Genomic DNA, 24780 nt, shown 5'->3' with positions numbered 1-24780 from the left:
ACACACACACCTTTCCCTCAATCTCCCACTCTCTCACACTCTATCTACCCTGCTCATGAAAACTTGTTGCAGACTATACTTTTTCTCCCTGACACCAGGAAACATTTTGGGATAGGCCTACTTTGGAGAGTTCTCAGTTGTCATAAAAAGGATTATTATTCTTCTGGTTGGATTTTTGGAAGGGATTCACTATAGGTCCCAGTCGTGGAGTTAAATTTCCGGGACAGTTTGTTTCACTTCGTGAGACTCCAGCGATGGTGCGAGGACAGCGGCTAAGCGGAGGGACTCTCCGCGCACCCCTCTGACATCCCTCACCGGTTATTTAGGTGCTCCGTCAGGTTGGTCTGCTGTTGTGTTTAGTCGTTTCTCAGAGACCTCTGTTCATATGATTGATGCGGTATTATCGTGAGGAGGAATCATAGCCCTTTAACGCCGAAATTAGCTGCTATTCTGTGGGATCGTGCTATTGCTATTTCAAAATCCCGACACAGACGTGTTAATACAATAACGATTGATTAAGATGTGCGTTAAAATGACATATTTTGAAAATGAAAAGTGATTTTAAATGTTTTTCATGATAACCTATGATAAACCACTGCATGTGAAAGAAAGTAGACAATGCCATTCATTGAGTTAGTAGGCTTTTGAGAGTGAAAGTTAGGACTTGAACCCTGTAGGTTATAGTCAAGTTCAATTTGTTCTTTTGATTCATTGTTTTTAGTTGAGATTTAAATATGTTTTGGCAAGAAAGACAAAGCAGTCAGTTTGAAAACATGCTTATGTTCAAGCAGTTTAAACTACAACACATTTAGGCTTTTATTTAAAGTTTAATAGGGGAGACAAGGGATGAATGTAACACAAGACAGCTGTAACACTTTCAATATCTCCAAGCAGAAACGAGTGATGTAACTGCACATGCATGTCAAGAAGGAAAGTTATACACCAAAGTAGGAAAATAATAATTGGCAAAAATCTCATAGAAGAGAAAGTTATAGGGATAATTCTTAATAAGAGCCTCATATGGAGTGTGCACCATGTGGCTAGTATACTATGTCTAGCCACTGGCTTGAGGCAAGGGCAAGCTATGCCAATAACTGCATTCTTACACTTGATTTGATCATCTTAGAATAAATTGCTAAACGGATTACAGTGCGAGGTGGAATGTTTCAATATTGCCCCTGCAGAACACTGGCTGCGCTTTGTCCAGCTTTGCTAACCGCATGCAGTTCACCCGCTGCTCCCCGTGCCACCCCTCTAATCTTAAAAGGGAAAGAGGGGATTGGGCCAGGCAAACTGACAGGGACAATGAATGGATTAAAAACAATTGAAAGTGGTACTGGGTGGACAAAAGGAGGCTCAAAGCCACAGGGTTACACCTATCCGTGACAATCCTACTGGTAATTGGTCCCTGACTGATCTTGATACCACATAATCTCTCAGGTGAACGGAGTAGATAGTGAGGCCACAAGTGAAAGAAAATAGGCTAACTATAAGCTTTTACAGTAAAGTTGTCTTCTCTGCCTAAGGCCACAGGAAGCTCAGAAATGATTTGTGGTTAAGGCCACATGAGTTTAAAGGACACATGTAGAGACAAACACACATTATAACCATCATGCACTGTCAAAACATGTCCGTCAAACTGCTGCGGGGCCAGGAACAGGCCTCATGCTCGGTGCTCACACCGACCCCTGTGGCTAAGTGTTGACTGACCTTTGTTGGCACACGTTTCAATGTGGTTGAAACCGGTGGAGAGGATTTTGAAAAAAATGCGTAAACGCCTCTCTAGTCCGGTTGTGCCTGCAGGAATCCGTAAAGCTGTGATCTAAACTGGGAAAATTACGAAAGGATACGAGGAAGGAAACTACAGACATTTCCCAGACCCCCAGAAAAGAAACGGAAGAAGTCATTGTTCATTTTGACAAGACAATTACAACTCGTGTCATCCTAACAGGCCTACGTACGACTTAATTAAATAGCTATTACTGAAGATTTTCTCCAGAAAAGATACATATGCTGTTTGATATAAGGTATGGGTGTTTGTAGGCCTGCAGGCTTTAGTAGCATTATAGTAACTTGTGTCTTAAACTGGTAGCTTCTCGGAGTTGTTGACTAGCGAGGAAGCATCTAAATGGTGATCATCCTTGTTTAACCACTGAGATTGAAAAACAAAGACCTAGGATTAAGACCAATCAAAGGCACACCATAGTGAAAGTGCTCTGTCATCAGCCTGCGACTGCTTATACTGTGAGACGGTTACAGCCCTGGGGATATCTTAGTCAGCCCACAGACAGTGACATGGTGTGACACACACACACACACACACACACACACACACACACACACACACACACACACACACACACACTACTACTGGGCACACATAAACACATTCATTTAGACCCAGGTAAAGAAGGGCAGACAGACAGACAAGCGAACGGACAAACAGACTGAAATACCCACCCCTTCGTAAGCTGTCTATACACAAAATATGACAGACAGACGTACATATACATGTAGCTCATGAGACAGTGTGGTTATTAAAATGGTAATGTAGAAGACAGATCGAAACATTGTATGATGTCATGGTCGATCGTACATAATTATATCAGCGACATGTCAGTGCAACCCATTGCCTAACGACTCAAACAGAACTTTTCCACTGCTCTATCGTTCGCTACATACTTCAGTCTGAGACTGCCATCATTGAAGTCGTTTGTGGTGATGTCAGAATAAGAGGTGTTGTACAAAACAAAGTCATCAGCGATTGGATCATCTCTAACCAATCAGAGTATCAAAGCCAATGACACATTTTCAAAAAAACGGCCGCTTTACCCACAAGTGTTCTGGCTCGGCCCAACCCAAAGGTTTCTAGGACCAATCAGACGGTCTAAAATTGATTTTCGTTCTAGTAATCGTCAGGGAGGTACTCAGATCCAGACTCATTGCGGAGAAGAAACTAACGGACGTGTGGCTGTTGCGTAGCATTTGGCCGGAGCAAGGAGTTTGGGTAGCCAGGCAATGCAACCCAGATGCAACCTCATAAAAATGCACAATATAAACCTATAGTGCTTCTAGGTGCTGTATATTGTGATTTATGTATGGATTTGTTGTTTATTTGTCAGGGACTAAACAGCTCACTTATATGCAGACCCACTGGCTTACACTGTAAGTTACCTGTCAAGCTCATTAACATCTGTGGTTTCCAGGCAGGTCACAAAAGCTCTGATCAACTCAACATTCTATGCAATACCTATAATCTCACTCAGATTGTCAACAGTGTAACTAGGTTGAATATAAAATATCCTCTGAAATCCTCTTTGATTGATTTGATCTTAACCAATACTCCTCATCGTTTTAATGCTTCTGGTATTTTTGCAAATGACATAAGTGATCACTGTGCTATTGCCTGTGTGAGAGATGGTAAAATTCCTAAGAAATCTCCACGTGTCATTACGAAAAGAAACTGGAAGCGGTTTAATATTCAAGGTTTTTTACATGATGTATCTTGCATCGAATGGAATAGAATGGCATTAATTCCTGATGTTGAACTAGCCTTTTCTTACTTCCACAACGCATTCCAGGATGTATGCAATAGGCATGCCCCTTTTAAAAAATTCAGGATTAAGGGCAGAGAGAACCCTTGGTTTACTAAGGAACTTACAAAAATCATAAGGGAATTAAATGCTATGTGGGCTAATGCAAGAGGGACTGGTTTGGCAGATGATTGGATGGCTTTTAAACGTCTTCGAAATATGGGTGTGGCTATGATCCGTAAATTGAAAGCAGACCACTACCTGAAATCTACTTCACATAATTTAAATAATCCACCCAAATTCTAGCAAATAGTGAAAGATTTGGAGTGCAAAAAAGATACACAGCTTCCCAAACAATTGTTGGTAGACACACAGATTGTAACTGAGAGAACCTCCATTCTGAAAGCCTTGAATCAGCATTTTTTAGATGCAGGCAGTTTATTTGAAAAGGTCAAAGGTATAATTGAGCCCCCTATGAATTTACCTGACACCCCTGTGCACTCCTTCACCAGGTTCTCCTTTTCATCCTTCTCTGTTTCAGAAGTGTGTAAAGCCCTGAAATAAATTTATGAAAAAATATCCCCTGGCCCTGATGAACTAGATCCCTGCTTCCTACACCTAGCTGCAGACGTTATTGCTCCCCCTTAACATGTATTTTTAACCTCACGCTTGATGTTAAGGAAATCCCCAAGTTATGGAAATCTGCTTTTGTACTGCCTCTCCTGAAAGGTGGAGAACCTTTGCTACTTGACAACTATCGACCCATATCAAAATTGTCTGTACTGTCTAAGGTACTGGAGTCCTTAGTTAGTAGGCAGCTAAAGGCCTACTTCCAAGAAAACAACATCTTAAATGGAATGCAACCAGGTTTTAGGTCTGGCCACAGCACTGTTTCAGCAACATTGAAGGTTTTAAATGACATCCACTGTGCTCTAGATAAGAAGTTACATTGTGTGTCTGTCTTTATTGATTTGTCAAAGGCTTTTGACACCATGGACCATGCTGTGTTAGTGCAAAGGTTAAAATGTTGTGGAATTACTGGTCATGCTCTAGATTGGTTTATAAATTACCTGGTTGTAAATCTGAGTCCATAGAGGTGTGCTCAGGTGTTCCGCAAGGTTCTATTTTGGGCCCACTGTTGTTCATTTTGTATATCAACAACATTGGGGATCTTATTGAAACAGCGGGTGTTCATTTTTATGCAGATGATACTGTTCTTTATTCAAGTGGTAGTAGTTTATTTTTAGCTTTTGAAAATGCCCAAAGAGCATTTAACATCATACAACAGAATCTGTATGATTTAAAGCTGGTTCTAAATTTGGGTAAAACAAAATGCATGGTATTTTCAAATGCCAGGCATGTTACTAATCATGTCATTGCTACATTGGCTGGACATACTATAGAGCAAGTTAAAGTGTACAAAGATTTGGGTGTGTGGGTTGATGATAAGCTGAGCTTCACTGTGCATGTAGAGAACTTGATAAGGAAGCTCAAGCTGAGAATAGGTTTTTATTACCGGCATAAAGCTTGTTTTTCTTTTGAGGCCAGGAAGGAGCTGGTACGATGTACATTACTGGCGCTTTTAGATTTTAGTGATGTTACATATATGCAGGCCTCAACCACTACCCTGAGAGCACTTGATTCAGTATATCATGCAGCCCTCAGGTTCATTACAATTCAAAATCATCTAACACATCATTGTGATCTCTACAGCGCTGTTGGCTGGTCGTCATTGACCTTGCGTAGGCTAAACACTGGTATACACTGATTTATAAGGCCATGTTGGGTCAAATTTGATCGATGTATATATCATAGAAGAGTGTAATTGTCTTTAGGCCAGCTGTTTTTAGTCAAGACTCGTGTTTGTTACGTAAAATGTTTTTGTTGTACTTTATGTGTGTTTATAGTTTTGTTTATTGTTGTGTTAGTGTATGTAAGTTGTTTTGTCTGAAACGTTGTTCCCCCTGCTGCTATTGGACCAGGTCTCTCTTGGAAAAGATATGTTATCTCAATGAGAAAAACCTGTATAAATAAAGGTTAAATCAAATTTAAAAAAACTAACAAAGAACATTATGATATTACAGTGAAATTGGTACACAATGAATACACTTAATATACTCTCTCTCTCTCTCTCTCTCTCTCACACTCTCACTTATTAATTCACTCAATCACTCACTCACTCACTCACTCACTCACTCACTCACTCACTCACTCACTCACTCACTCACTCACTCACTCACTCACTCACTCACTCACTCACTCACTCACTCACACACACACACACACACACACACACACACACATTTTGTTCTTCTATCCTCGTGGGGACCTAAATTGATTTCCATTCAAAATCCTATTTTCCCTAACCCTAACCCTAAACCTAACCTTAACCTCATCCCTAACCTTAATACTAAACCTAAACCTAACCTCTTACCCTAATTCTAACCCTAAGCTTAAAATATTCTTTGTCCTCATGGAGATGTCGTAAATGTCCCCATGAGGGAGACTATTCCTTGTTTTACTATCTTTGTGGGGACTTTGGGGGATTTTAGGTTCCCACAAGCATAGAAGAACCAACCAACCAACCAACCCCCCACACACACACACACACACACACACACTAAATCTAGATGATTTGGTCTGAAGTGTGGTCATGTATTGTGTTGTTCAGCTCTGTGCTGTCTTGTAGAGACTGAGGACAAGCAGAAGCTTGCAAGCTTCCTCTCAAATTGGCCAGATCCTGTGCTCTTTTGGGTTTGGTCAAACCTCGCTGTAGCCTTCTATGCATTGTCTTTCCCTGTAGCTTTCTTGCAGTTTCTGTGGGAATTGTTTGTCCAATCTGCCCTTATTAAACTTAGTCACGAGACTGGAATAGTTGTGTCATTTTTCTGTCACACTGATATATGAATCTTATGTTTTTATATTTTCCCCACTCCAAGTTCACTGTCTTGTGTTTTCCATGAGCAGTGTCACAGGCCCCTGCTAAAACCACTTCTGTTCACTGGGAATATTTGTAATGGCGCCACCCTGTGGTGAGTGCTGAACAGTGATCCTGTATTCTGTGGCGTGAGTAGGAGAGACTTGGGTATAGTTGTTCTATCTAGACTTCTGCATTCCTGTATATTAAAACAATGTGGTGTTGGTGGGAGAATGGGAATAGAGAAAGAGAGTTTGTGTGTAATAATACACATGTAAGCGTGGTATTAAATATATGTCTGTATTTCTCCCCTCAGTGTATAAGTATCTGTATGTAGTATTGTAGTGTGCAGAGATAGTTCATGACAACTGTATCTTATTCTTCAGGATGTGTGTGTGAGGGCTGACGGTGTGGGTCTAGCCATGGAGCCAGAGTTGAACTGCAGCTCTCACTGTGACTCCGGACTCTGCCTCATCCACCCTGGAGTCAATACACAGGAGGACCTGGAGATACTGCAGAGACTATGTACCCTCAGCACGGTAAAGTAAACATGTAAACATGCACACATGCACACACATGCACGCAGGTTCAGGGTTCAGGGTCAGGTTTTGCATCGTCCCGCAACAAGCCATTGTTTACAGACAGATGGCTTGTTGCAGAAGCTTCCGTAGCCTGGCGTCCTTTATCAACTTGGGGGGACCGAGTGGCACAACGGTCTAAGGCCGTGACCGGGAGTCCCAGCGTCGTCCAGGTTAGGGGAGGGTTTGGCCGGGGTAGGCCGTCATTGTAAATAATCATTTCTTCTTAACTGACTTGCCTAGTTAAATAAAGGTTAAATAAACAAATGAAATAAACCTTGGTTTGGTTTCAACAAAATAACATTTCCTGCCACCAGAGGCATATCCATTACGTCTAGGAACAATGCTTACTATTCGTCGGGTTGAACGTGTCCTTAAAACACGTTTTTATCCAGGGTCTGCTATTTTTCTACCTGTGGGCTGCAATTGTAGTCCATTCCAGACTACACAGTTACGCGAGAGTAAGCTACCACGTAATCTCTCGTATCAATAAGTAACTTTCCACACACCTAGTTCCTCTTTACCCTTCCTTGACCCCGAACACACACATTCCTTATACATGTAATCAATAATATTCCCTCCTTTTTGAATAGTAACTCCATACTGTTCAACATTATACAAACTTATACAAAATGACTTATAAATGAACAGAAGAGAAAACATGATTAATATTCTCAATTGATTTGTATGTTTACACCTCCAAGACTTATGGCCTCTGACTATGTAGTCTTCTTCCATGGCTTATGGCCCTGGTCTCAAACTTATAATTATACTATATACACTCTCACCCCCCCCCCCCACACCTCCCTATCTGCCATTACCCCTCCTGTTATACTATAATAATGAAAATGAATTTCAGCTGGAGCTTGTGACTTTCTCTTCCTCCTTCGGGTTCCTAAGAGAGTGATAGCAAAAGTCTTGAAATGAACAAGAAAACACAAAATATGACAAGTATTAGTAATGCGTTAAGCTATGCATAAAATGTATGGCAATAACCGAAGTTTGATAACATGACGATTCCCACTCTCCCTTAGCCTGACTCTAGACCTTTGGGATACTATTCTGCTGGGGTCCACAAAAATGAAGGCTCTGTACATCTCATGATAATAGGCAGACTTCCCCCGTCAGGCTGCAGGTTTACAGGAGGTGTTCCCACGCGATGTCATCATCACTTTGCCCTCTGTTTTCCCAGACAAGTCCTACCCCCTCCTGAGTCTAGTATGTACAATGAATCTCTGTGGCTAGGCAGGTGGTGTTATCGTCCCATCCCGAGTCCTGAACCTTTGGTACTCCTCCACACATCTCCCGGTCTTCTTATCACTAGGTAGTATACATTCTTGCACATAGCCTCAGTCCATTGTACATTTTCCGGACTCATACACAAAGAGTTATTTGAGAATAAGCAACCCATTCATACTCAAGTGAATATCATGATGCAAAACATAGAGAGAATACAATAATATAAAACAGGGAAGCTATAAGTGTCACGCCCTGACCTGAGAGAGGGTTTGTTTCTCTATGTGGTTAGGGCAGGGTGTAGGGTGGGCATTCTATGTTTTTGTATTTCTTTGTTTTGGGCCGAGTATGGTTCCTAATCAGAGGCAGCTGTCTATCGTTGTCTCTGATTAAGAATGATACTTAGGCAGCCTTTTCCCCACCTGTGTTTGTGGGTTATTGTTATTTCTGTGCGTGTACGGCATAGTGCGTTACGTTTCTTCCTGCGTACCTGTTTATTGTTTTGTTTTCGGTTTCCTTATATAAAGATGTGGAATTACCGGCACGCTGCGCCTTGGCTCCTTTATGACAGGGAATTTGAAGACAGCACTCGTGACAATAAGACCTATTATAAGGCAATAGTTCACAATATATAGTATTATCTCTATCATATGACTCCTATCTCACCCTTATGGAAACATTCTGTCTCAGAGACAGGCCCCCTTTGTACTTTGCCTCCGGCCACAAATACATTTGCACATAGATCATTCCATCTAACCCATAACACATTGATCACTACTGCTAGGCCACTTATGTAGTTATAAACATACTAAATTGTGCTCAAGTCAATTAGTCAGTCTCCAACAGTCCATCAAGTGGAACAGTGATCACCCCCCTCCCTCCCGGCTCTCATTTGTCTGGCGTCTCTTCATTTTCATCTTTGGATAGCTTTACAGTTCATACTCCCAATGGCACACATGTAACTCATGCCTGTCAAAGTGGATGGCCCTTGATAATGTCCCCGATTTCAATATCTGGGGAATAATCTGATTTTCCCAAGCAGACGAAGCACACGAATGTCTCACCACCAACGTTTACGGTCCATTCTGTCTTGTCCATTTCTGTCTTGACCATTTTCCAACCAGTACACCAGCAGCATGAGATAAGTTTGGACATGATCTCTCTCCATGCTCACTCCACATGGACGGTCTCAGGAATCATGCTGCGCTCCTGAGAGAAAAGGCATTGATAGCTTCGACTGGATGCTGTACACCGTTTGCTGGCTCGGACTCATGTCTCAGGTAGAGGTGGTGGAGGATAGGGTCATAGTGAACACCATTGTCACCATTTCTTCAGCCGGTTAGAGTGGGTAAGGCTCACACTGTTCTCGGTCGAATGATCCCTTCCATGCATCTAGATACAGACTGGGGTCGCTATCACCATAACCTTGAGAGAGGACAGACCAGAACAACAGTTTAGGGCATTTCTGATTCAGGAAATCCAGACAAACTATTCACTGTATGACTAATTATTACATTCCCAATTTTCTTAATATAAATGTCTAAGACAAATGTCAATGAGAATAACAACATACTGTTTTGCAAATTGGCTTATCATATTGCCGATCTCACCGCAGAGTTACAGGGTCAGGGAGTTAGAGGGGTAACCTTTAGAGAGAATTCCTGACCATACAGCAGACTCAATCTGGTGAGATTTGTATTGAAGCAAAGACAAAAACAAAACAAACAAAACAACAACAGCAATACACTTCTTCATATTTACCAACATGTACATATTATACTTAAATCTCAGGGTGATCACGCCTCACCAGAAAGTCAGAACAGAGGTCACCATTAAGTGAGTCTGTTCTTTCCCTTTTCTTTCCCTGTATTTCAGACTAATTATTTAAAGAAAGTTCAAACATTCTGTGTACCAGGTTTGTATTGGGTTTTTCAGTACATTTCTAATGTACTCGCCACCGAGTCTAACGATTAACTTCAGTACATGACTGGTCTCTCTTTTTCCCTATAATTTTGCGTAACCACCTCACTACAATGCCCTTCTTGCTCATGAACTAACATTTAAAAGGTAATTTTAGGTTTGGTAACCCCAATGCTGGCACTTGACACAATTGCTTTTTTAAAACTCTACAATTATAATTGTTTCCAATATTAACTACACTCTAATTTCTCGCAAGGACCCCTCCTCCCTTTTGTCAATTCTGTAAAGCTATTTCAGAATAAGATGGAATGAAGTGTCAAACGAAATTAAAAACCCCAATGTTTTTCTAAGCTTGCGAGGACTGTTTGGCCGTGCCAATTGTCATTTGTTACCTTTTATAATCCATTGCCCTTGCATTTTGCAAAGATTATCCAAACCCCAAATCGGTTCTACCACAGCTACCATAAATAATGAGCCCGGTATTGTTACTGGACCCATTGTACACAGCATGGGTAGTAATTGCATAGCTTTAGATTCTGTCCCTGTTACTCCACTGAACATAATGGTTTTTCGCCATACATTTTGCCAATTTGACGACCTCACAGAGGCCAAATAAACCTATGCGTTACTCCCAACTCCGGCCGCTTTCAGGAGTGCTTCCTGTTGCTCACCAGTCAGTGAAGAAAATGTCTGCACAGCCGCACTTACCCTGCAATAGCCGTTTTGATGGTGGGTTTCATCCCTGCCAGCAAAGCGGAGGTACAAATTCCCGCATCTTGATTCAAATGATCTGCTAGTGCCAGATTACTGCGCAATACATCTTCCATCCTATCAACGTACTCACGTACCCAGTCCTTTTGATGCTGAGTACATCTGCTAGTTTTGGTTCTATCGGTTTTGCTTTTCTGTTGATAGAACGCTGACATCAAAATGCCAGTTTATTGAGATTTTTATTTTGTATTTTATGTCATTGTGCCAACTCACAATAGCATCTTTGAATTCTTTATTGGATTGGAATTTTCTGTCAGCAGGGAAGCTGACCAATTTCATCAATTTTGCAAAAAATGCCCCATATTCAAGCCGAATTGGTAGATTGCTCATGCGTCTCTTTCAGCTCCTCTATGGGTTTTTTAAAGGGAGGATCGGGGCCGTCGGTCACCATTTCAATAGTTATTATTCTGGCGCTGTTACGTGGAGTGGAACAGGGAAACCCAAGAGCAGACTCAGACGAGGAGACTCGGATGAAGTAACTAAGGTTTTTATTGAAACACAGGGGGAAGATGGAGTGCAGGCCAGGGGAAGCTCGGGCGGGTTGCAGGAAACCAGGTGCGGAGGCTGAGGTTGGAGCGAGAGGGATTGAGACAGGGTAAGCAGGTCCTGAGGGGAATCCAAGGGAGCAGCAGAGTGGGGAATCCAGGGCAAAGTAGCAGGATGAGGAGATGTGAGACTGGAGACAGGGACCAGAGTCAGAGCGGGCAGAACTGTAGCGGAGCGGAAAACTGTGTCAGGCAAGGAAAACAGGCACAACAGGATAACAGGATCTAAATAGTAACAAACGGCTACAAACGTAGACTGACTGAGCAGAGATTATGATCTGGCAGTGTGGAAGTGGCAGGACTGAGTATTTGTAGAGGTCTTGATTATGGAACAGGTTGCAGCTGGTGGGGATCTGCTCTGACTCCAGCACACCTGTCTCTGCCCACACAATCACACACACAGAGAGAGAGGGAGAGGGAGAAGGAGAGAGCACTGGGGGAGTGGCGGCTGGTCAAGGAGACACAGGATGAGCAGTTGAGGTCGTGGCAGGAGCAGATGTAACAGACGCTTCTCCCGACGGTGTCTAGGGTGTTTAGATTTCCTCACCCACGGCTCTAATACACAACAATTTAAACTATTTTTCCAGGTAGTGATACCCACTTCCCGGAGAATACTTACAGTATAGGTGCTTAATAATTTGGTCACCGAACCTGGTACCTTGTTTTAAAAATGATACTGAAGCGTCTGACATTTTACTACTGGAGAATACAGGAGACCTAATGCCTTATACCAGTGTCACGCCTCAAATATCACTGTTGTTGACAACACACACAAAATTACTCAGTTGTCCTCCTATTTCAACATAATCTGTCACGGTTCCCCGCCCCAGTAAGGCATTAAACCAACCTCTCTCCTTATTGTTACTGCTAATACACACAAATCACTTTAAAACAACGTTCTAATATCCCTTTGCTTTTCCAACCATGGATGAGGCTATAGGAAACCTTCTATCACCATCCACATTCCCACTCACTGACAATGTTTCATCTTTAAGCACAGATATCCTCGGATACCTCCTATTCTCCACCGAATGCACTTCCTGCCTTTGTTCTTCTACATGGACTACTTTTCTACAATCTATCATACAAGCATGCCAATTTCTCCATACACTATGCAGGTAATAACAAATGATTAAACAGACATGTCATAGGGATGGCCACTTCCCCCGACCCTCCTAAGGGACTTCCACCCCCTAGTCTAATCTTCTGGTGGACAGAGTGCCTAGTCGAACATTCTGGTGGCTAAACCCCCCCTAGGGGCCCCAGCCCCTAGGTCTATCAGTAGTATATACAGTGGGTCTACTGAATAAACTCAGGCTTTCCAGATCTGTATCCTTTCATTTGTATTAGAATCTCACCTCCCCAAGATGTCAGAATGAGTAGTAACAGGTAGGCTCTTTACCTACCTTGTTTTTAGGTTCCGGCTCCTGTTCCACTGATTTGGACTCTCCAGTTCAACTATACATCTTGGTTAATCCTGCCAACATTGGCAACTGTTAGGGTCTGTACAAACAGAGTAAAAACTCACGGATGACTAGAAAAAGCTCAAACCAAGTTTATTCAACCACTGGGTCATACAGCTGCAAAGACAACATACAAGTCACACAAGCACATCTTTATTCCTTCCAAATATGCGGAGTCATCTCCTATCATCTCCTATCTAAGATAGACACTCCTTCTCTGTATATAGGCAGTATATTTAGAAACGATAGCATTCAAGAATTGAAAAAGAAAATACATAAGCATAATTCTGGTATGAATGCCAAGATAACACAGATTGTTGATTCATTCAGGAAAGTTGGTTTCACTTTCTGTTTGTTCCCAGGCATGGCATCAGCTAACAATCCACAGTCTGAAATGCAGTTAATATGCAGTATCTGTGAGGAGGTGCTCAAGAAACCAGTCACAACCCCATGTGGGCACAACTTCTGCATGGATTGTATCAGAGAATACTGGAAAAGCAATGTCCTGTGCCAGTGTCCACAGTGCAAGGAGAAATTCCTTAACATATACGAGCTAAAAGTCAATACTCAATTATCTAAAATGGTTGATGAGTTCTGGAATCCATTCGTGGTAAATAACACAAGCCCCCAGGACCAATGCCTGGACCATTCTAGAGAGGTGTCCCATGATATCTGTGTTGGGAGGGAGGTTAAGGCTGTGAATTCTTCTTTTGAGGCCTCTTACTGTGAGACTCCCCTGGAGCCCAATCAGAGAGTCGCAAACTTGAGGAGACAACAGCATGTAGAGAATCCTGAAGAACATATGTGTGAGAGGCATGGGAGATGTCTAGAGTTCAAGACCGACTACAATACCCACAACACTGTCCCTCTTGAAGTGGAAACCAGAAAGAATAATGTACAGTTAGGAAAGGCTGAAGTGCAGCAGATGATTCAGGGCAGACAGCAGAAAGTTATTGAGATCAGAAATAGACTACAATCTAGCGGAATAAATGCAGAGCAAGAGGTAGAGAACAGTTGTCAGATCTTTAGAGCTTTAATGCGCTCCATTGAAAGAAGCGAGGCTGAACTCATTGAGGTGATTTCAGAAAAGCAAAAGGAAACCAAAAGGCTGGCTGAAGGGCTCATTAAAGAGCTGGAGCAGGAAATCACTGACCTAAAACTCCTCCAGAGCTCACCATCCCTGTGCACCTCTCCACCCACCAAGGACTGGTCTGAGATCAGGGTTCAGAGTGTTGAGAATGTCGGCATGGTGAGGAAAGCTGTGAAGAGAGCTGGCTCTCAGTTTGAAGACGCACTGAAGAGTGAATTGAAGGGGTTGTGGGAGGCTGAGCTCAAGGTTATTCAGCAGTGGTCAGTGGATGTAACTCTGGACCCTGATACAGCTCATCCCAATCTCACTCTTTCTGAAGATGTGAAACAACTTAGACATCCCGGTAGACGACAAAACTACCCTGGCAATCCAAAGAGGTTCTTCTATGTTGCCAGCATCCTGGGAAAGGAGGGCTTCTCCTCAGGAAGATTCTACTACGAGGTGCAGGTGAAGGGAAATACTCTCTGGAGTGTAGGAGTGGCCAGAGAGTCCATTAAAAGAACGATTCATACAGCAAAGCCTGAGAATGGACTCTGGACTATCCAGCTGGGGAAAGGGAACGTCTACAGGGCCTGCACCACTGACCCTACCACCCTCTCCCTGAGTGAGAAGCCCCAGAAGGTGGGGGTCTATGTGGACTATGAAGATGGTGAGGTCTCCTTTTACAATGCCCAGGCCAGGTCTCATATCTACTCGTTTACCGATTGTTCCTTCACTGAGAAACTTTACCCGTACTTCAACCTTGGGGTTTGTGGCATTGACAAAATGTCAGCACCGTTGATCATCTCTCATGTGAGCCAATCAGATTGAGATTTAACTTGTATTGATTACATTCTAAAGAAAACTGAAAATTCCATGCATTGATTTATATTGAATATTTAGAGAGGTATATATTGTATCTTACCAGGAAATCTAGAATCCCATTTGCTGGGCTGTATTGTGATGTCCTTTACGATTGTATGATGACATACTGAAAATGCAGCTCATTACTAATCCTGCCCCAATATGTCTCTGTATCTAATTTATGTGGAAATATTAAATTGAATCCTCTTTGCATTGAACTGATCTGAAATGTGCATACTTTTTTCAATGGCTTTGTTATTTGGGCAGGTCCTCAGTAAATCTTCTGGGCTACAGCACAATAAAAGCTTTGTGAACTCCTACATAATATGAACAGGAAGTGTGAATGTATTAGATGCATGGCAACCATAGTACATGGTTCAGCTGAGAGATTCCTGTCATGTTAAGGGTTAATTCAGCCATGTACTGTACCTTTAAGAGCAGCTGCATTTCAGCTTAGCAGTAAGGGACCGGGACAAGCCATGGTAATGTCACCTTCTAAAATGAGACTAAACTAGAGAACTTTGTGCTTTAGCATGACAAAATTCCCTCACAAATCTCTCTACACAGCCTAATAGAGTACAAAATATATCGTCTTTGACATTGCTGTTCTTCTGAATACAGAGGTGAGTAGAGGTTCTTTCATTTGTGCTGTGTTGTCTGTTACGTTAGGTTGTTTATTCAAGTTTCAACACCTGTCCCTCCCAGCCCAGTTATAAATATAATCAAGGGGAAGAATACAGTTATATATATTTTAAAAAAAAATGTATTACATTACTTTTAATGTGTATACAGTAGGCTTGATTTAGAGACAGATTGAATTTGACATGTGAGGATGTCATCACTGTCCCTTTTAATTTCTTTATCTGTTAGGCTGTATTAGACTTTTCATCATATGTTTATAAATGCATATTTCTGAATGAAATATAAAATCATATGATTGGTACCATTGGTTACATGTATTGAGAAAGCTATTTGGGTGTGCTGTAACTGCATAGAGCTTGGTGGTCTACTGTAAGCTAGAAAAAAACATTCCAGTAAAGAAATTCCAAGGTCGAGAGCCAACTGATTCCATGAAGTCCCATGTGGTTTATTTTTGGATCTCTTCCCAGACCCAGACATGGCTTCCGCCAGCAGCCTGCTGTCCGAGGAGCAGTTCCTGTGCCCCATCTGTCTAGACGTGTTCACCAGCCCAATCACCACCCCGTGTGGACACAACTTCTGCAAGGACTGCATACATGGCTACTGGCATGTCACCAGCCCGTGCCAGTGTCCCATGTGTAAGCAGAAATTCGGCAGAAGACCTGAGCTCAAAGTCAATACTTTCATAGCTGAGATGGCCGATCAGTTCAGAAGGTCAGTTGAAATTAGGGCTACTGCTACTAGTACACAGGACCAACCCCAAGCAGCCCAACCTGGAGAAGTGCCCTGTGACGTCTGCACTGGGAGGAAAATCAAGGCCTTGAAGTCCTGCCTGGAGTGTCTGGCCTCTTACTGTGAGACTCACCTAGATCCTCACCATATACTGGCCACCTTCAAGAAACACAATCTGATTGAGCCTGTGATTAACATAGAGGACAGAGTGTGTAAGCGGCACCAGAAAATTCTGGAGCTGTTCTGTAGAAGTGACCAGACGTACATGTGTCAGGTTTGCACTGAGAAAAGACATAAGAGACACAATGTTGTCCCTTTGGAGGAAGAAAGCAGAGAGAGGAGGGCTCAGCTGGGGAATATGGAAGATGTAATGCAGCAGATGATTCAGGGTCGACTGCAGAAAGTGAAGGAGATCAAACACACAGTACAATCAGGCAAAGAAAATGCAGAGAGAGAGATTAGGGAGAGCTTGCAGGTCTTCACTGCTCTGGTGCGCTCCATTCAGAGAAGCCAGGCTGAGCTCATTGAGGTGATTGAAGAGAAGCAGAAAGCAGCAGAGAGGCGGGCTGAAGGGCTCATTAAAGAGCTGGAGCAGGAAATCACTGAGCTAAAGAGGAGAAGCACTGGGGTGAAGCAGCTCTCACTCACTGAGGACCACCTCCACCTCATCCATAGCTTCCCATCCCTGTGCACCCCTCCACCCGCCAAGGACTGGTCCGAAATCAGAGTTCAAAGTGTTGTGTACGTAGGAACAGTGAGAAGAGCTGTGAGGAGAGCTGGATCCCAGTTTGAGGAGACACTGAAGAATGAAGTGAAAAGATTATGTGAAACAGAACTTACAAGAACTCAGCAGTGTGCCGTGGATGTGACCCTTGACCCTGATACAGCTCACCCTAAACTTATCCTCTCTGACAACGGTAAACAAGTGGCCCACGGCAATACAGCGCTGAACCTCCCTGACAACCCCGAGAGGTTTTACCCTGGTATCAGTGTCCTGGGGAGGGATGGCTTCTCCTCAGGGAGGTTCTACTACGAGGTGCAGGTGAAGGGGAAGACAGAGTGGGACATAGGAGTGGGGAGAGAGTCTGTCAACAAGAAAGGAGGGAATACCCTAAACCCTGAACATGGCTACTGGACAGTAGGCCTGAGGAACAGGACTGAGTACTGGGCTCTGTCGACCCCTCCTGTCCCCCTGCCACTGGTCGATAAGCCCCAGAGGGTGGGGGTGTACGTGGACTGGGAAGGGGGGCAGGTGTCCTTTTACGATGTGGATTCCAGATCTCATATCTACTCGTTCACCGGTTACATCTTCGCAGAAAGACTCTATGCATACTTCAACCCCCGAAAGAATAACGGTGGGGTCAACTCAGCACCATTGGTGATCTCTCCTGTCAGTGACGTTACCTCCTCACCTTAACCTTTCACCTATCACCTCTTCTTAAAATAGGACACTGAGTGTTGTGTCAGTTTTATTTGTTAAAGAAGCTTGTGCCAAAATATATTTTCTCTATCTCTTGTATTGTGTGGTTGATTTAATAAAGATATAATTAATATTAATAAAGGTTCATAAAAGTTGTCTGTATGCAATATATTTATGAGGCGATACAAAGAAACCACCAGGTTGAAGGTTTTGGGCCTACTCCAATCATTCCAGAATGCAAATGATAGCAACCAAAACACATACAATACTCTTAACATGATCAACACATACACAAACACACAAACACAAAGTTACTGTATTTACTCAAGTGTTTCCCATTAGTGTAGATATTCTAATTGAAATGTGATTGACATCTACTGTAGATGGGAGTGGAGCTGCAGAGGCAGTCTCTCTCCCCAGTGCTCTGTGCAGTGGTCTGGACTATTCTCTCCTGTGGCATCCTGCTGGCATTCTGCTTCCTGCTCTTTACCCTGCGCTTCAAGAACAACAGGTATACACATAGACACACTACAGTGCCTTCAGAAAGTATTCAACTCCCTTGACTTTTTCCACATTTTGTTGCGTTACATATATATATATATATATATATTTAAATAAAATATGTTTTTGCTCAAAACTTTGGGGGCAAAATAAAATCCCCTGAGGGCCGAATTTGGCTTTGTGTCGCCTATTGGGAACCCTGCTGTACAGGCTTCCTTCTTTTCACTCTGTCATTCAGCTTCATGTTTAATTAATTATAAAAAAAATCTAAAAACTAAATTCCACTTTGACATTATGGGATATTGTGTGTAGATTAGTGTCCACAAAAATCGGAATTTAATACATTTTAAATTCAGGCTGTAGCACAACAAAATGTGGAAAAAGTCAATACTTTGAATACGTTCTGAAAGCACTATAAAAGCATATATACATGCTCAAATCGATACACAGACGTGAACATTCTAACTTTTGTGTTTGTTCCTCTCTCTGTCTCAGGATAGTGAAGATGTCTAGTCCTAACCTCAATGTGCTGACTCTGTGTGGGAGTGTCCTCACCTACAGCAGTGGATTCCTATTCGCTTTTGAGGAACGCGCCCACCTACAAGGGGGAGGAGTGAGAGCTATACTACAGGTAAGAACACACACACACACATTGCTCTAACGGTGCCGTGCTGTGTGATATTATGGGATGTCCTGATGTTATTGTGGTGTATCCTAGGCCAGGATCTGGATGTTTTGTATCGGCAGCACTCTGGTATTTGGGCCCATCCTGGGGAAAACATGGCGGCTGTACAGAGTATTCACCCAACGCGTACCTGACAAGAGAGTGGTAAGCAGGCTGCTGCTCTCACTGTCTCTCTGGTTGAAGTGTGTAGTAGAGTAGGTGTGTTGCACGGTGTATTACTGAACTCTATGTGCGTGTTTCAGATCATCAGAGACATCCAGTTGATGGGCTTGGTAGCTCTGTTGATTCTGCTGGACCTGCTGGTTCTGACCGCCTGGAGTCTAACCGACCCGGTCAAATGTGCACTGTCCATTGGGGCTATGGTCAAGGTGGTGGAGAGGGAATTGTCCTACTCTCTGTCTCAGCTGGACTCCTGTTCCTCTCTCTATTCAGACCTGTGGGTTATCCTCCTCGCTGTGATGAAGGTAAAGCATACAACTGGGAGAAAGGCTCAGATAAACATGAGAGCACATTATAGCTGTTTCCTCTGAGTTTGTGTTGGTTTGTCATAGTAAACATGTCATGAACGTTATGTGGTTATGTTGCGTTCTCTCCAGGGTAGCCTGCTCCTGTATGGGACCTACCTGGCCGGTCTGACCAGCAACGTCAGCCTCCCTCCGGTCAACCAGTCCCCCACCATCATGACCGCGGTCAGCCTGGTCACCCTGTCCACGGCGGTGGCGGTCCCAGTGTCGCGGTTCCTGCAGGCCTGGCCTAACGTGGTCTATAGCGTGGTAGCTGGAGCCATCTTCATCTGTACCCTCGCCACCAACTGTATGCTGTTTGTACCTCAGGTGAGAGAGACAGTTAGCACACATCACAAAAAGACGGACAGAGCAGAAACCCCTATCATTTATGACAGGCCCAATTCGAGTGGCTACATGAGTGTTTCCCATACCTCACCGTAGTGTGTGTGTGTTAACAAGGCTGTGTGACTCATACAAAGACACACATTGATCCATGAGTCAACACGCTACAGCCTCCGCCAACAAGTTAATGACTCCCCATAAGTAACTGGTGGTGAGCTGATGCTATGATACAGGAATGCATCCTGGACAGAAAGAAAGGAAGTACTTGAACAATGAGCAACACACACACCTGGAGATTCAAGGGTATGCTCAAAGACTGGCACATTTGTCTGACAGTTATCTGACTATCCATCACAATCCCCCTCTTCCTCTCCCCTCTTTCCCCTTTCCACCCCTCTTGGTCCCCTCTTCCCAGTTAACCCAGTGGCGTCGGTTTGAGGAGGAGCACAACAACCTTAGCCAGATGGCGAAGTACTTCAGCAGCCCCAGTAAGAGTGTCCACTCTGTCTACAGCCAGGATGAAGTCTACTATCTACTGGGGGAGAACAACTCTATGAAGAGGCTCCTCAATGAGGTAGTCAGTGTGTAGGCTATGTATTATTTTAACCCTCACTCGCCCTCTAATGGTTATAAAAGGTAGTGAAATACTCTCCTTACTGACTAAAATGGTCCCTACATGGTCCTGTACTCAGAATAATCTCTGTGACCCCTCAACACTATAGTATATACCTAAACTTGTTTACTTTGTATTCTGAATACCCTCCTACTCATCACTAACTTCACCTATAACCTTTAACCCGGCACCAATCTTTAGGTTAACCTTTAACCTGACTCTTGTTGTTGATGTTTTTTGTTTTGAAGGGGATTTAAAAGTTTGTTGTTGTCATTTGGCAGAAGAATGCTGTAATTGACAGTCTGCAGGAGCAGGTGAACAACGCCAAAGACAAGCTATTGCGCCTCATGTCCAATACCCACCCCCACGAGGACCAGGAAATGGACTCTTCCACCACCAACCTCCACTCTTCCTCCACCCAGACCACAGTGGTGCCGTCCGACTGCTCTCCAATTCCCCTGCCACAGAGAGACGTAGCAGAACCTACCCTCTCTTCTCCTCCCTTCTCTCCACCTCCTCTGTCTGCTCCTCCCACTACATCTGCTCTCTGTACACCTCCTTCTGAATCGACCTCTGCTCCTCTCTCTTCTCCTCCCCCTCCTGCCCTCTCTTTCTCCCCAGGGGATTGGGTGAATGTTAAACCGTGCAGTGTAGAGTTTGGCCCATACATCCAGGGTGCAGGGATGGAGACAGAGGCAGGGGGGCGTAAGGTTGAGGGGACTGTGTCCCAGCAGCAGTGTGGAGAGGAAAGGTCTCACCTCCCAGTCTCCCCTCAGCCCTCTGTTTCTTTCAAGACAGGAGTCAGAACACCAGGGGAGATGGGAGGGACACAAACCACACCCTCCTGTCAGTCAAACTATGTCATTTCCTCATCCACTCTCCCCCCGGTGGGTTTGGCCCCTGCTCAGTCGGAACTGTCAGGTTGCCATGGCGATACCACATCGCCGTGGATGGCAGGTGTCAGGCAGGCAGGGTTTGTGAGCAGTGAGCAGCTGCAGGAGATACTCCAGGAACTGAGCGTGGACACTGTCATGGAAACGGCCCTCCGCTCACCAAATCACAGCAGGGGGTTCAGGAGACCCTCTCAGCCCTCCTCGACCAATCCCTCTGTCCTCTCTCCTCTCTCCCTCTGCACTCCTCATTCCCCCAATCTCCCTCTCCTCTTCCGCTACCCCAGTATCTCCCCCTACGTAATGAGGAAACGCAGACCTCCATTCCATTCCCCCAGAGGGGGGCCTCCGCCCTGTTACTACCCAGGCTCCGAGCCTCCTGGTTGGGGAAGGAGGAGGGACACGGGGCTCTCACAACCAGACAAGCACTCCTCAAAAACACAACCTCTGCTCAATCCTGTCGCCACAGAGACTAATCATCTCTGCCCCGACGACAGTGATGGAGAAGAAGGGGTAGAGGCGTGGCATAGGGTAACAAACAGGTGCGGGAGGCGCGGCTCAAGGTGGGAGCACCGGCCACCACCCCTTCGAAAATGCCCTCCAGATGGTTACGGGGGGGGTGAGGGAGGGCCAGGCAGAGAACATGGCAGGGACTCGTATGGTTACTGGGACTCAGACTCCAGCAGCTTGGCTGACTACTCCTACTACCATCGTCCCTACTGCGACGCCTGCCTGCAACACGGCTCCTACCCCTCCAGCGACAGCTCCTCCTCAGACTCCTCGGACAGTGAGTATGGCGGCTTCACCAGTCTCTGCCGCTCCACACATCCGGAGGTCAACTTCAAGGAGGACCTCAAACCGACCTTCGTATGAGCCTGTCTGGAACCTAGACTGAACCGGTGCTGCGGAAGAATCGTTTAAGTCAAACTGTGTTGTAATTTACTTTCAATGGCCAGTTCACGGCAGAACATTTGAGTTTACACACTGTTGTAACACTATTTAGAAGTGGTAAATTGAGCAGGAACTAATGCTAGAAAAGCTTGCCTTGTACCCATCCAAGATGGCTAATTTGAAGGCAAAACATCTGATTTTGAATTCAACAATGTATCTTCCTTATCTATGTGTGGAGTACGAGTACCCTAGCAACACATTACCTCACAGCAATCACATTACAGGCTTTTTAATTGGTTGCAAGTGCTTTAGAAATGGGACCAAGATGGAGTGTGTTGTTCAAGGGGTCGAGTTTGCTGTATGATGATTGGGTTCTGATTTTAATTTATTGACTTTGTCTTTAACTTATTGCACTGACTGCCATTGTCTCTAGGTCATGTTAAATAAAATGTATATTTGTAGCTAAATAAGATACAATATTTAGATCATATAGATTGTTGCATGTTACAAAAAAACACTGGATTTTATTGATCTGTTACCACCTCTTTTAATTCCCCCTACATTGAATAGAGCCCACCAGGGATGGAGTGCAGCGTCACCATTGTAAAGAATACTATTATAACCATTTTGTTTGAGTTTTTATGATCTTTATGCTTTTGTTTACCTTTTTATACATCAAAATCCCTCAATGCACTACGTTGGTAATGTTATTAATTTGAGTGTTATGTGTGTGTGAGTGCGTGCGTGCGTGCGTGTGTGTGGTGTGCATGTGTGTGTGCACAATGTACTGTATTCATTGCATTTTAATTGGAAGCTCTGCCTCCAATTCTATCAATTGTAATTCTCTGTGTGCTGATTGATTATTAAATTACCTATTGGCCTTTGCCCTCCGGTCCCCTCTGGTCCCAATTCACCCAGTCTGCCTGTAGATTACTTCTGTCTCCCTCTTCTGGCTCTCAATGCTTCTCATAAGAGGATGCAACTCTATTCATTTTCAGAATGAATGAGTTTATGTAATTAGATGTTTTTCTCTGGTGTTAATGATACAGTATGTACTGAAGACGCAGGGAGTCAGAAAGCAGGTGCAGTCGGTGAGTTTAATAGGAACGAACATAGAGTGAATACAAAAACCGGAGTAGCGTCTGAACATGTAAACAAACAATACTGCCTGATGGGTGATACAACGGGGGAGCGGGAGTAGACGTGACACAGTAACTGCATAGTATAAAAGCTGATTTGCTACTGTGTATTGTACCTTTTAGACTTTTGTAAGCGCTCTAAACTCATAAATCCAATGCTAAACAGTGAAAATGCCACCATAAGACTGTTCCCTGTTGGATTATTTGGCACTGAACTAGCTCATAAGACCATTAAGAATTAATAAATAACATTCTTTATGTTGCATAATTCCCTTATAGCACCAACCTGAGATAGACAAAAGAAGAGCAAAACATTTTGAGAAGTAGTGCTTTTTCTCCCCCATTCAATCATCTCTCGCCTTTCTTTCCTTAAGGCTCTTTCATCCCAGTTTGTCTTTAACACACTGATTTGTGTGTGTGTGTATGTGTGTGTGTGTGTGTGTGTGTGTGTGTGTGTGTGTGTGTGTGTGTGTGTGTGTGTGTGTGTGTGTGTGTGTGTGTGTGTGTGTGTGTGTGTGTGTGTGTGTGTGTGTGTGTGCGCTCCAGCGCCCCGGGAAGTGTTTGCTTAAAGAGAAAGCAGCATCTCCCATTATTTCTGCACTACTGCCTCTGTTTCTGATGCTGGTCTTCTTTATCCTGCGTCATCACTGCTGAAAGACCACCCCGGGAAAAAACTCCCTTTGATACAGCATCCTCAGATGAACATAAATTACATAAAAGAGTACAAATAAACAGCACATAAGCCCCTTTAACTTAGACAGCAGATGACTTGAGTAGGGTTCTCCTGTGGAGCAACCATCAAGGATGACTCATTTCTATCCTTCTAGACGGTTTTATGTTCAAGATCACATATTGTGTATAATAGTGTACCAATCATGGTGACCTGGGCTCTACAGCCTTAATGAGGATAAGTATAATGTGTGTGTGTGTGTGTGTGGCTTCACATACTTTAGGCCTACTAATGTAATGACATTGTAATGACATAATAATAGCCAATGATCCCTTACCCTCCAACTACACACACACACACACACACACACAATGACAAACATTATGTGTGGAAATCAATACCCACAGCTGGAAAATCTGCACACCCAGTCAGAGAGAGATGCAGAGAGGGAGGGAGATACAGTGTGTGTGTGTGTGTGTGTGTGTGTGTGTGTGTGTGTGTGTGTGTGTGTGTGTGTGTGTGTGTGTGTGTGTGTGTGTGTGTGTGTGTGTGTGTCTGTGTGTTTCTGCAGGTGGCCCAGTCAGACCCAGAGCAGGTCTAATTGCTGTGTGTGAGTGTTGTCTTTTATCGGCATAATTACTGCTGTTTAATCTTTCCTCTGGCTGGCACACACACACGCTCGCACACACACACACATATTAGAGAAATGTTTTAGTATCAACTGAGAGTAAAATGGAACCACTCTCATTTGACTGTCATGGGTTGTGTTTAAAAGTATCAGTTGTTGCCTACCTCATGCTATTGGGTAGATTACAAGAGTTGACATAGCAACAGTGAGGGAGATCTTTTACGTTGG

General features: G+C 43.8%; 1 protein-coding gene across 3 annotated transcripts; it reads left to right on the top strand.

Annotated features, from left to right (window-relative positions):
* LOC106582119 (probable G-protein coupled receptor 156) lies at positions 1–23002 on the top strand. 3 transcript variants are annotated; one of them, XM_045704635.1, is made up of 9 exons: positions 1–338; positions 6837–6989; positions 18071–18198; positions 18684–18819; positions 18907–19017; positions 19116–19337; positions 19470–19706; positions 20137–20295; positions 20616–23002. In XM_045704635.1, the coding sequence occupies exons 2-9, from the start codon at positions 6873–6875 to the stop codon at positions 22095–22097; spliced, it is 2592 nt and encodes an 863-aa protein (XP_045560591.1). In that variant the 5' UTR covers positions 1–338; positions 6837–6872; the 3' UTR covers positions 22098–23002. The 3 variants fall into 3 exon arrangements, with proteins under 3 accessions (XP_045560591.1, XP_045560592.1, XP_045560593.1); XM_045704636.1 differs by lacking the exons at positions 18071–18198; positions 18684–18819; positions 18907–19017; ... (2 more) ...; positions 20137–20295; positions 20616–23002 and adding an exon at positions 16006–17824 and having other exon boundaries at positions 2–338; XM_045704637.1 differs by lacking the exons at positions 1–338; positions 6837–6989; positions 18071–18198; ... (4 more) ...; positions 20137–20295; positions 20616–23002 and adding exons at positions 15354–15519; positions 16006–17824.
* Positions 23003–24780: the final 1778 nt, after the last annotated feature.

This window comes from Salmo salar, chromosome ssa21 (assembly GCF_905237065.1).
Source record: "Salmo salar chromosome ssa21, Ssal_v3.1, whole genome shotgun sequence".
NCBI lineage: Eukaryota > Metazoa > Chordata > Actinopteri > Salmoniformes > Salmonidae > Salmo > Salmo salar.
The sequence above is the reverse complement of the archived record's forward strand: the minus strand, read 5'-3'. Positions and strand labels throughout refer to the sequence as shown.